This window comes from Lagopus muta, chromosome 15, assembly GCF_023343835.1.
Source record: "Lagopus muta isolate bLagMut1 chromosome 15, bLagMut1 primary, whole genome shotgun sequence".
In the NCBI taxonomy this organism is placed as follows: Eukaryota; Metazoa; Chordata; class Aves; order Galliformes; family Phasianidae; genus Lagopus; species Lagopus muta.
The window spans coordinates 10,340,643-10,352,737 of NC_064447.1; the positions used below are offsets into that span (position 1 = coordinate 10,340,643).

Below are 12,095 nucleotides of genomic sequence, written 5' to 3' on the forward strand. Positions count from 1 at the left end.
TGCACAGCTTCTGAAATATCCAGTAAATACTGCACTGGATATTGAGTATTTATAATTCACTGTATTTTGGATCTGCTGGGGGAGAATCTCTATAGAGGAGTGGAGGCAGAGTAGCACAACGTTTTCTGGGAATTCAGCTTCATGCAAAGCTGCTTGTAGCAGCCACTTTCATTAGGTGCATTTTGTTCTTGCAGTGTACATAAAGCTTTATTGCTGTAGAACGTGATCTGCCTTCACCTCCATGCAGTCCTTGCTGCTTAGCAAAGCATTCTATTTAACATTAAAAACCCTCTAATATTTAAAGAGATTTAAAAGAACAGTCGCAGCATCTGCTCTGCTGGAGGTGGTCACCCAGGCTGCGAGGGATTTATGTGCACAGTGATGCAGAATGAGAGGCTATGCCTTAAACAGACCATATTCCTGAATCTGGGCAGTTGATTTGTTTTCTTAATGTAAAAATATATTTAAAAATTTGTGTGTTCTTGACAGCGTCTGACAGCAGGCAGCGGCTCAGCAATATTCATAGTCTATGGTTCTGCTATAATCACGTCTTAAAAATGATTGTGGAAAACGCTGATCCTGCACCAAGCAGTGCTTGCAGCCCATTCATTCATTGGTCCTGTAAAACCCGTTTAGCTGAGGTTTATTCTGACAAAGCGTGTTTGTGGCACTGCTCCCTGCTAGAAATTGCCATGTTGCAGAGACGATGAAGCGAAGTGATGCTGCTGCATCCTGCACACAGGAACATTGGGCTGTGGTCCCCAATAACCTCATTCTTATTTCTCCCCACAGCCACGGGAGGAAGAGCAAAATCCCTCTTCTCCAGCCATGTTTGGTTACTGCCTTTATGCTTATTTTATTGTTTTGTCTCTGTTCTTTAGTGTAAAATATGGGGGAGCCTGTGTGGGTTTAAGCCATACGCTTGTCTTGTGGAAATGAGCTCCTTTCCCCTTGGTGATGTTTAATTTGAACAGGAGTCGGGAGCTAATTTTAGTCTCTTCAGCACTTGCTGCTGTTGTCGTTCGTTCTTTGTAGCGTGCCTGACCCAGATTTGCTGCTTGCAGCCCCACAGCAGAGCTGCCTGGCTGCAGGGAAGCCGCATAGGTTAGCATGCCAGTTCTTTGAGCACTGTTACGTAGTGATGGAGAGCCCCTGCAGAACCAAAACACAGCAGGCTGAGGGCTGAGTGCTCTCCTTTTCCATCATGTCATGGACCTCTAAAGGCCATCTGGTCCCTCTCCCTGCACTGAGCAGGGACACCCACAGCTCCATCAGTGCCCAGAGCCCCGTCCAGCCTGACCGTGGGTGTCTGCAGGGATGGGGCACTGCCACATCTGGGCACCCTGTGCTGGTGCTTCACCACCCTTAGCATAAAGAACATCTTCCTTATATCCAGCCTACCCCAAGCCGTTTTTTGGCAGGGCCGTGCACCATCCTTTCCAGCTTGTTGCCATGGGGTTGCCATGATGCAGGTGCAGAGCTCGCACTTGGACTTACTGAACCTCTTGAGGTTCTCCTGGGCCTATTGCTCAGCCTGTCTGGTTGGCATCCCTTCCCTTGAGTGTGTTGATTGCACCACACAGCTCTGTGCCATCTGCAAACGTGCTGAGAGTGCACTCAACCCCGCTGTCAATGTCTCTGATGTCGGTGTCTTCTCCATTCTGAAGGTAGATGGCTTCTCACTCTCCGTGTGGATTTTGCACACAGTTTGATCTCAGCCCTCTGTAATTGCCTTCATGGTGCAGCTGCTTTAGCCACTGTGCTGGTGTTGACAAGTCTCTGAAACCTGAATTATCCAGACACATTGTCTTTTTCCAGATAATGTCCCGTAATTACGGCCTGCAGGCATCTCTGTGCGCAGTCACAGTGATAAAAATGTTAATGGAAAAACACTGTTGGTAAACAGAAAAGGAGAAGTGTGAAGTCCTTGGAGCCCGGCGTTCTAAAACAAAATCTGCCTTGTTCTGGGGGACAGATTGGGATGTGATGTAAAGACAGAAGGATAGCTGGAGAAGATGGTACCTGCGGTTTTGTTTGTGAATTAAGATATTTAGAAGATTTTTTTTTTCCTTGTTGATTTTATATTAGGGAAAATAAAAGCTTTTCTTTGCTTTATTTGGATACCAGGCATCCTTAGAAAAACCTAGACTAATTTGGAAGAAAAGATCTTGTTTGCCATGAAGGTCTGCTTTTTGGGTCTCTTTGGCCATGGGCTTCACCTTGAACTTTGCAGCCTTTCTGCATGTGGATAGAGCAACACAGACAGGGTTTGAATGCTGCAAGTGAAAAGTGTGAAAATGTAATGGGGTGTTCTAGGCACCGCTAGGCAGAACTGTGTTGATTTAAAAGGAAATCCCAAAGAGGAAATAGTTCTTGTCAACTGATTATCTGAAGTTGTGGTTATGCTACTCATGCAATCATCCATGAGTGAGTTCCAGCAGCTGTGCCATAGGTTGTTCTTCCTGTAGAACTTCCAGGAAGGTGGTCTTGTTAGCCTGGGGGAGTTTTCCTACCTCAAACAGTGCGGTATCTGAGGGCTTTAAGTTGGAATTAGCTGACATTTTCCTGGCAAGTCAGGAGTCTGTGGAACTGCCCATCTGTGTGGGCTGAAGGTGGTGAGTTTGTGGGATAACTGATTCTGCCTGGAAGCCTCTGTGCTCACCGTTAAACCAGGAGGGAAGGTAGGACTTTGCTTAGAGTCAATGGGGGAAGATGGAACTTGTTTATTTCTATTTTTCTTTTACTGGACAGTTTCAGCTGAGTCACTGAAGATGGATTGAAGTACCTAATCAGAAAGATGTGGGAAGAAAAATATATAAATGTTTTATTTTCTTTTCAGAAAAGGCCACAGATGGTTCTCTACAGAGCGAAGACTGGACGCTTAACATGGAGATCTGTGACATTATCAATGAGACAGAAGAAGGGTATGCACTATTTCAGCAAACTTGGAAAGGCTCGTGGGCAAAGTCACCTCCAGTGGCATTCAGCATGGGAGGAGGTGCAGTGAGTCTGGGGGCAGGTGCTTGTAGCTCAAATGCAGTTTACATGCAAGTTGTTTGGTTTTCCTCCTCCTTACATCTTTCAGAGAAGCCCTGTAAAGTCAACATATTCTATGCTACGTGTCTGCCTGGGAAGGCTGGCATAAAAAAATGTCTGCTTGGAGAGAGTAACAAGTTTGTGCTTCGGGGGTTCTTGGTTTTGGTAGATGCATCTCAGTGCTTCAATGTTATCAATTTCAGCCATTTGAATAGAGAAGCTTCTTTGATGCATTTCCTTCAGCAACTGACAAGCTGTGCTTCTTGCAGTTTGCAGGAGAGCCCGTGGCTGGTGTTTAAACTCTGGGCCTCCTTCTGAGAGTTTGTCAGTCTTTTTTGTTTGATCAACGTCTTGCTATTTTGGTGGCCTCAGGCATTGCTCTGCCCTTAATATCTGTAATACTTTGTCTTTTCACATAATTCTACATGACCCTAGTTTAGTTGTAGTGAAGTTATCTAAAGATAATACAGATGCTTATGTCCATCTAGGAATGATAAAGGATTCTTGTCCCTCAGTATGGCATGTGAAAAGTATGTGAGCTGTCTGTTTATGATGGTATGTTTCTCCTTCAGTCCAAAGGATGCCATTCGGGCGCTGAAGAAGAGGCTGAATGGAAACAAAAATTACAGAGAGGTCATGCTGGCTCTAACGGTGAGTGGAGGCAGGCTGGAATGCCTCAAAAGGGCAGATCCCTTTTCTTTTGTCATTTTGTTTTTCCTGGCATTCTTTTGAATATACACATTCTTCTCCTGTGAGTGGTCACTACTCTGCCCTTTTCTCTTCAGTTGCCTCCACGCTTTCTTGAGGAGAGGAACTGGAAGCTTTGCTTCAAGTGACCCAAGTGATTTCTGCTTTTGTCTGTGCGCTTCTCCAGCCTAAGTACTGACAGAGGAAAGTCGTAGCTCAAGTGTCCCTACCCTTTGGGACTTTACTACCCTCATCCTGCTATGTCAGGCTGTTTCTCCACTCCCAACCGTGGGCATATTTGCAAGTGGGAAATACGGCACTTGCCATATTTTCAACTTCCTAAGTAGCTGGTATACAGTTTCCCTTGTGAATGGATCTCCGTAGGAGGCTCATATTAATTTATGCTGATCTAATTTTGCTCAATAAAGTGTAAATTATATTCTGTGCATCTGCTAAGGTGTGAGATAATTTGCCAGTGACCTTTCCTACTGGGGAGAGCTGGGGTTTCCTGGATAATGCAGCACTCCAAAGGCGTGATGCTGGGCAGGCTGTGCGCCACAGCGGTCTGAGGAATGAGCAGCAATAACGAGATCGAGTTATGCTGCTGTGGGTGGGTGATCTGTATGATTCTTTCACAGAGCTCTTGTTGCATCTCCCTGATGAAGCGTGACTGTACTTTCTGTCTTCATGCCATTTCCTGTGCGGGATTGTCATTTTGATAGATTACCAAGGACCAAACCATGAGATTATCCATTGCGCAGGAAAGAGCAAAATTCATCAGGAGTGAGTCCGTGTCATCAGAGCTGATGAAAGTGGCTGGAGTGGGAGAGTAATTATAGACTCCTCAGATAGAGAGTTGCAGCAGTTATTAGGCATAGCTGTAAGGAGAAGTGACGCGTTGGATTTATCTCCATGCTAATCATGTTCTTCAGAGAAAAATCAACAGCTGTTCTTCCATGGCAGTTGAATGGCAAGTGGAAGGTGCCTCTAGCTAGGTTGCAGGGGGAAAATGTGTCAAAGTATAACCTGCCAGAGCATTCACAGGGGAGTGTTTTGAATGAGTGAAGATCATTCACCTGAATTCCCAACCCAAAAACATGACTTGTAGCTCAGAGCAACCGGGTCCAGCTGTGTCCCAGCTACATAGAAAATGCTGGAGTGCCACAGCGTGATAATATCTCACAGTGACAGGATGTCCTCTGCCTTACCTGCTCTGGATGTGATGCTGTGTATTTAGCTGCTCAGCTGTGCAAGTTGGAAAGTGCTTTAGAGAGAAAGAAACCTTATATTTCTTTACCTTGAAAACAGGCAAAAGTAAATTGCAGAAGTGTCCAATATGGTGATGATAGGCAAGGTACTTCAGAATGTGTGTGTAGGAAGGAAGCTTTTTGACAATATTGGAGAAAAAAAATGAAGAACTGAGAATATAAGAATATAAAATCTTATAATCTTTTCTTCTGTCTCTCTCTTCCATTTTATTAATAAATAAATAAACCAGAAACCAACCACACTGCTGCTGTGTGCGTGGTCGAGCTTTGCTCCAACAGCGAATGCTTTTTGTTTGTGTGTAGGTGTTGGAGACCTGTGTGAAGAACTGTGGCCATCGCTTTCATGTCTTAGTGGCAAACCGTGACTTCATAGATGGTGTGCTGGTGAAAATCATCTCGCCCAAGAATAATCCCCCCACCATTGTGCAGGATAAAGTACTCGCACTGATTCAGGTACACAGCTCGTCTGTGCTTCCGTATGTTGCTGCCTGAAGTGAGGACTGTCTGCTGCAGCGCTACGCATGACTGAACATGCTGTCATCATTAAAAAATGTGGCAAGTTTTTTATATGTAAAAACAAACAATGTATCCAGATTGGTAGCGAAGAGCAGACGTGCATGCAGAGGAATTGTATCCAGGGAGAAATGTCTGGATTCTTGGTGGAAAGATAACTCTGCTCTGAAACAAGAGGGCTTAAAGATAAGTGGGTTGCTTTGCAATTTAACAGTCAAATTTAGAAGCTGCAGACCTGCTTCTGTGATGGGTTTGTCATTAGAGGCCAGGAAATTTTAGAGCTTTTATTGCCATTTGAAGAGAACACTTAACCTTCCTATGTCTATTTCCCTGAATGGAGTCATTTCCCTCCTTTACCAAGTATTCTGAATTCCTTTTAAAGGTGGCTACGGAAAAGTTAAGGATGATACAGGAGATAAATGGCTTTGGTGTCCCTGCTCTGGTTGTTCTGCAGTGAAAGTGCACTGTCAGTTCAGATATTGGCCTGTCTGCCACTTTTCCTTCTGTGCAGCTTAACAATAAACAGCCATGTTAATTCCAGCAACCGTTAGCAACACGAGGAAACACTGGTGCCTGCCTGGAGGAGATTTCACAATTATAGGCAACTTTATCACTAAGCTCTTACCGGCTGCTGCAGATACCAGAGACTAAGAGATACCATGTATTCCAAGTGATATAAACCTGCTGCAATGTTTCTTGTGGGATGGCATTTACAAACACATGGCATAATTTTCCAAATATACTTCTGATTTCTGTGGCTAAACATGCAGTTGAATTCCTACTGGTGTATTTGTTATTTGGATATGCAGGCAGGGCATTGTTAGAGCGTGACAATGTAAATAAGTGATTTCCAAAAAGGAAATAGGCTGGGTGGGGAAACAAGGTGGGCATTCACTGGGGCACATGGAGTTCCTCTATTTCTGGTCTCTGATCTGAGCCCTGGGTGTCTGCTTGGGGGGGAGAGCTGGTACGTGTGGTGGTGGGGCAGTGATGTTAAATACTGCCCCATAAGGAGAAATTGTGCGTGCGTTTCCCTGCTGGTTCCTTTTCTACAGTGTCTTAGGGGATATTGGTTACTCTGAGTCCTGGGCTTATATAGCTTTTGATATAGAAAGCCTGGGAATTACGGATGTTGCCTGTCAGGGGGTTCTGTTAGTGTCACTATAGCTGGGGCTGGTAGGGTATTCTGTGTTCCAGATTGCCTGATGAATTCAGGGAAGTGCCTGCCCTCCTCTCATCTGCCCTATGGACGTTGCACCCAGAGCATCCTGTGTGTCATGATCACTTTGCTCTGCTCAGACTTTGCTCTTTTGAGCTCCCTGCAGAGCCAGGGGTGCTGATCTCAGCTCTGCTCTGCTAACATTACATTTATCCCTTTCTGTAGGCTTTTTACTGTTCGTATCAGGGAATTAATAAGAACAGAAATGTGAGGATTAATAGCAGACTTGGAAGCATGAAAATAAAGCTGTACAAACAGCATATGTCTTCAGCCTATAGCTCTTGTACTCCTGGACCTTCCCAGAGCACCAGCAGAGAAAGCTGCCATGCAGTTCCTTATGTAGAGACTAGACTGTTCTGAGACATTGGGCATCTTGTGTCTCAGTTTCTCAACCTATTTCTCACTGTACATGAATTAGCATATATTGCCAACTGCTTATCCTTCCTTATTTTGATAGAAGGCTCTGGAACTATTCTTCCCACTTGGCACCAAAGGTGAAGCTTAGGGAGGCCTTTAGAGGTATGGCATATTCTTTTGAAGGAACATGCATTAAAAAATGTCATACTGGAAAAATTGCTTTGTGATGGTCACTGATTTGGGGCCAGTTTTTCAATAGCATTTTATTCACCTGTTTGAGCACGGTGAGGTGCCAAGTGGGACTTGCACAGCAGCATCCTGACATATCTCCCTTGATTGTGTGGCCCAAACTCTTTGCAGATCTGAATTCAATCTCACCCCTGTCATACGCTTCCTTGGACAATGGACAAGTCTCCTGAGCTCTCTGTGCAGCTCCTTATCTGCAACACAGAGCTAATGTTCCTTCTGCCTAGCTGAATGGTAAGCTGACTAGGGCAGGGATTGTCTAACAACATGTGCAGACAGTGCTTAGGACAACAGTGCCCAGTCCTTGGTGTGACCTCTACGAGACGTGCTGCTGCAGATAACGGTCCCAGTGCGGGCAGCTGAAGAGTACAAATGAAAGTGTCTCGTTTCTCCAGGGAAGAGTTACAGAAGAGACAGTGCATAAGAAAAGCAGAGTGCAGATAAGTGAGTTCGCTGTCGTTATTGCTTTCCAAAAGATCCGTAAGAAGCCAGTGGAATAGGGATGCATTGGTCCATGCTGCTGGGCAAACAAGTGCCAAGAAATGCTGGGGACTTTTGCTTCTAAGTTTCTTCTGAGTGATTGTTTAATAGAGCATCCCAGGCTGAACATTTTCCACTCCCACTTGCACATAGAGTGGAAGTGGGAAACACCATTATGTAGAAACATCATTCAGATGACTTGTTATGTAAATTGAAAATGTAAAGACAGTGCAAGGGTAGAGTTACTTGTGCAGTAAATGTCTTTGTGATAATCAGGAATGGTTTCGAAGGTCACTTCCAAGGAAGCAGAATGGCTTGTTGCAACTGGAGCTGGTTTCTATGGCTCAGACAGGACTGCTTGGACTTGCACTGCATCACAGCAGTAGATGAGTTAATTTGCTAACCAGGAAGCAAACATAGAATTGCCAGCTTGTGAATGATAGTGGATTGTCTCCTGAGTACATATCGCAGAGATGCTTTCTTAGAATTGAACTGAGTAGGAATGCAAGTTAAATATTAATATTATTTTTTAGCTTGTTTTTCTACCTTTGATTTCTTTCCTCTCCAATACAAAAAGTAACTAAAAACAGGTTTTAAAATAAAAATAAGTGAGGAACTAGTGTAAAAGTGATGACTAAATGAATTAAGGCTGGAACCCACGCACGTCTCACAGCAGTTGTGGAGCCGGCATCCTGCACTCCATATCACATATATGGGGGCTCAGCTGAATGCTTTATTTTTAAATGAGTCATGATATTGCAGTTTTTCCCTCCCCTACATTGTTAATACGTGGCAAATTTCCAGCCAAAGTGAAAGCAGGGAAAAGTCATTCAAGGTACTGCGCTCCTAAAGCTTCGTGAGGGCAGGAGGCTGCCTGGAGAGGAGAAACACTGCGTACCTCCATGAAGGAAAAGCTCACGTGTGAATTGAAGCCTTTTTAGACAGAGGAGAATTCAAGAGGGAAAGATATTTTGAGCGGGAAGTTCTCCCTTTAGCTCCTTCTCTCTGACACACTGGGCTGTCTCCGTGTTGGATATGCTCTGTAAGGGTACAGGCTTCGTTAGCTCTGCTGCTCGTGGGACTGCATGTTTCATGATACATGAACCTCAGAAACAGCCCTTGTTATTTAAGTTTGGTCTTAAAAAAAATGCTGAAGAAAGCTTGACAGCTGATTTTTCTTCTGCCATAAATGAGGAGGTTTCACAATGTTAATAACCTAAGATTATTGTGTGGCTTCACGAATTCTGCTTAGACTGATTTAATCTTTTGTATGTTTTTAATTTTCTGGTGGGTGGTTGGCTGCAAAACATGAAGAAGAGATCAGCCTGCAGACAGTGCTAAGGAGAGGAGATGGGAAGGAGCTTTCATTTGCATTTACAGACTGATGGTGGCAGGGGCTATACGAAACTACTGTGCACTGGGTTGCTATGCTGTACTCATACAGAATGTGGATATGACTGTCTTAATAACATTTGCAGGATCTTTTAGACCAGGTCTAATGACTGCAGCTTCCCTTTGGGGCTGAAACATACAAAGGCTTTTGTGGTTAGTATCTGAGGTCATGATGGAGAAGGAACTTTGTTGGGATGTCCATGGATAATCCCTCCTGTTTTCCAGGCCTGGGCTGATGCCTTTCGAAGTAGCCCTGATTTAACTGGAGTAGTGCACATTTATGAAGAACTTAAGAGGAAAGGCATAGAGTTTCCCATGGCTGATCTTGATGCTTTATCTCCAATACACACACCACAGAGGGTAAGCTGCAATGTTGCAATGCTGGGGGTGTTTTCCACAGCTGGGTAACTACTCTTCTTTCTCCTCCTGTTTCTTTATACTTGGCTTATTTTCTCACTCCTGGAAGGAATTTAGAGAAGGGGCTGAAGCATAATGCAGCTGCATTGTGACAGGCTGGTAAGTTAGTGGGATCTCCTCCCTTGAGTCAAACATCAATCTGAAAGGAGTTCGGAGGTTTGTACGCTTGTCTTGTACCACAAAACCACCACATAAATGCTGCTAATTCTCAGAGAGAGACCATAAGTATATGAGATTGCTTCATTTTCTCAACATTATACTTGTTTCTCTTGGTAATAAACCTGAACCAAAGCCTGCCCGTATTCTAAAGGTATGCAGATGCTGAATCTCCCTCTGATCCCATGCTAACATGAGGTCTTTATACCTTTGAAAACTTATGTGTGTGAACTTGACAGAAACTACTGCTAGGAAGGAACTTAATGATCACAGGTGTTCTGATTATTCACTGTGAAAAGTTAATGAGTCTTTGAAGTGGTAAATGCAAATGATTAGAACTGAAGGATTCCAATCCTTGTGTCAAGATCAATTAAATCCAGTACCTATTTATCACGTCATCTCTTGTAAGCCTACAGTTTAGTTCCTAGTTTGAAATTATTTATAATTATTTATCTTTGGCTCTTATTTTTATGTTGCTTTTTACTTCTCATAACAAATTGACTTATGTGCATGTGGCCTGGGTCAAAACACGGGTGTGTGTTTTGGATGCAGCTGTCTGTTTATGGGCTGGCCTGCCAGTCTGTTCTCATAACTGCACTGACCTTTTCCACAAGGTACAATTATGTTCTATATTTGAGCCTATCTGGCTTGAGGTTGCTGACAAAGCAAGTGCTGTCACCATTCAGTTTTTGAACTACTGTCTTTCTGATGTGGCAGAGCGTTCCTGAAGTTGATCCTGCAGCAAATATGCACAATTCACAGTCTCAGCAAAGGATGAGCACCAGTTCTTATTCTTCACCTTCTCCAACGGCGTATTCTGCTCCTCAAGCTCCAGCTCTGAATGTGACTGGCCCCATCACTGCCAATTCTGAACAGGTATTGGGATGATTATTCTTTTGAGTGAAACTCAGCAGATCAAATTAGAAACCGATTTGCAGAGGAACTTTCATTTTCACTCTTCTGACATTGATTGCCTCCTAGGGCTGGTTCTACTTAGTAATCTTTCCTCCTATTGTACTGCAAAATCTAGGGTTTAGCTTTGTATGTGTGGCCTCCTAATGACAGCAGTTATGAAATCTCACAGTCTGATGTGCCAGTCCACTCAGCAGTGGTGCTCTAGGTAAGCAGTTTTTCCACTAGCCATACTCCTTTAGAGGCACAAAACGCCTTGCAGATGCAGTAAGTCTTTCTAACAAGGACTTAAGCTTGCATCCCTCAGGATACCTAATATAATGTCATCCTTTCTCTGTGCTAAAAAAAAAACCACCAAAACTTAGCAGCCAGAGATCCTGCTTGAAAAGTGTGTATCCTTCCTCATATTTGAGCAAGACACACAAGATGGCAACCAAGATCTGGTTTTAGCCACTGTTTGCAATTGCTTCTCTTCTGTACAAGCGTAGCACATCTGTCTGTGTTGTGGTAGTGACTGATATTACACAGTCTGTTTCTTTTTCTGTTGCTGTCTCTAAAATTTTCTCCTGGCTGAAACTTTACCTTTCTCCCCCACCAGAATATGCTGAGCCTCAGATATCAAGTCAGAGAGAACCAGAGGTACCACTGAGTCAGTTAAAGCCGCAAGGTTATGCAGTACTTTGCTGTCTTGTTCCCCTAACATAGATTGCCCGGCTGCGCAGTGAACTGGATATTGTTCGTGGGAATACCAAAGTGATGTCTGAAATGCTGACAGAAATGGTTCCTGGACAAGAGGATTCTTCAGACCTTGAATTACTCCAGGTAACACTTTTCTAGCAAATACAGTTCTGGTCTTGTCTGTGCTTGAGGTTGGTTGTGGGTTTTGTTGGTTTTTTTGGAGGCGGAATGTTTTTTGTTGTTGTTCCCCTCAGTGCTGTGACTTGCTGGGTTTATGTAATGGATGTGGGCTGCACTTGATCCCAGCTAATCTCATCTCTCAGTGCTTTTCATTTGATAAAGCTTCTCATGATGAGGATTTCTCAACTTCTTTTGATACCCATTTCACTACTTTCCTGTGCGTGTTGCTAGTTGGTTTTTTTCGTAATGTTGAATAGTCTTCCTTACCACAGCACAGCCTGGAGCTGCCTCAAATGCTCATCAAGTAGTGAGCGTTTCTCCTTTCAAGTCCTCTACAATCAAGTGTGCAGTAGTAAAACATTCCTGGCATTACAGGAAAAAAAAACGTTACTTGGTTCCAGATGGACTAAGAATTGCCAAGGGTCTGGGGGTTCTCTGCCACTTGATATAAATGAACTTCTTTCCAGCAGATGTGCTGTAGGTTGTCCTGAAGGCAGTGGCTTAAGGCAGGAGCTGAGGTGAAGTTTCATGCTGTCAGCATGGCCTGTTTTATT

General features: G+C 43.9%; 1 protein-coding gene across 3 annotated transcripts in view; it reads left to right on the forward strand.

Moving 5' to 3' along the window:
- The window catches only part of TOM1L2 (target of myb1 like 2 membrane trafficking protein), a 50,373-nt gene that overhangs the window by 14,032 nt on the left and 24,246 nt on the right, over positions 1-12,095 (forward strand). For all 3 annotated transcript variants that reach the window (XM_048961557.1, XM_048961558.1, XM_048961559.1), the window contains exons 2-7: positions 2,840-2,924; positions 3,609-3,687; positions 5,295-5,444; positions 9,424-9,558; positions 10,489-10,647; positions 11,389-11,505. In XM_048961557.1, the coding sequence (XP_048817514.1) occupies positions 2,840-2,924; positions 3,609-3,687; positions 5,295-5,444; positions 9,424-9,558; positions 10,489-10,647; positions 11,389-11,505 (725 nt within the window). The remainder of the gene's footprint in view (positions 1-2,839; positions 2,925-3,608; positions 3,688-5,294; positions 5,445-9,423; positions 9,559-10,488; positions 10,648-11,388; positions 11,506-12,095) is intronic.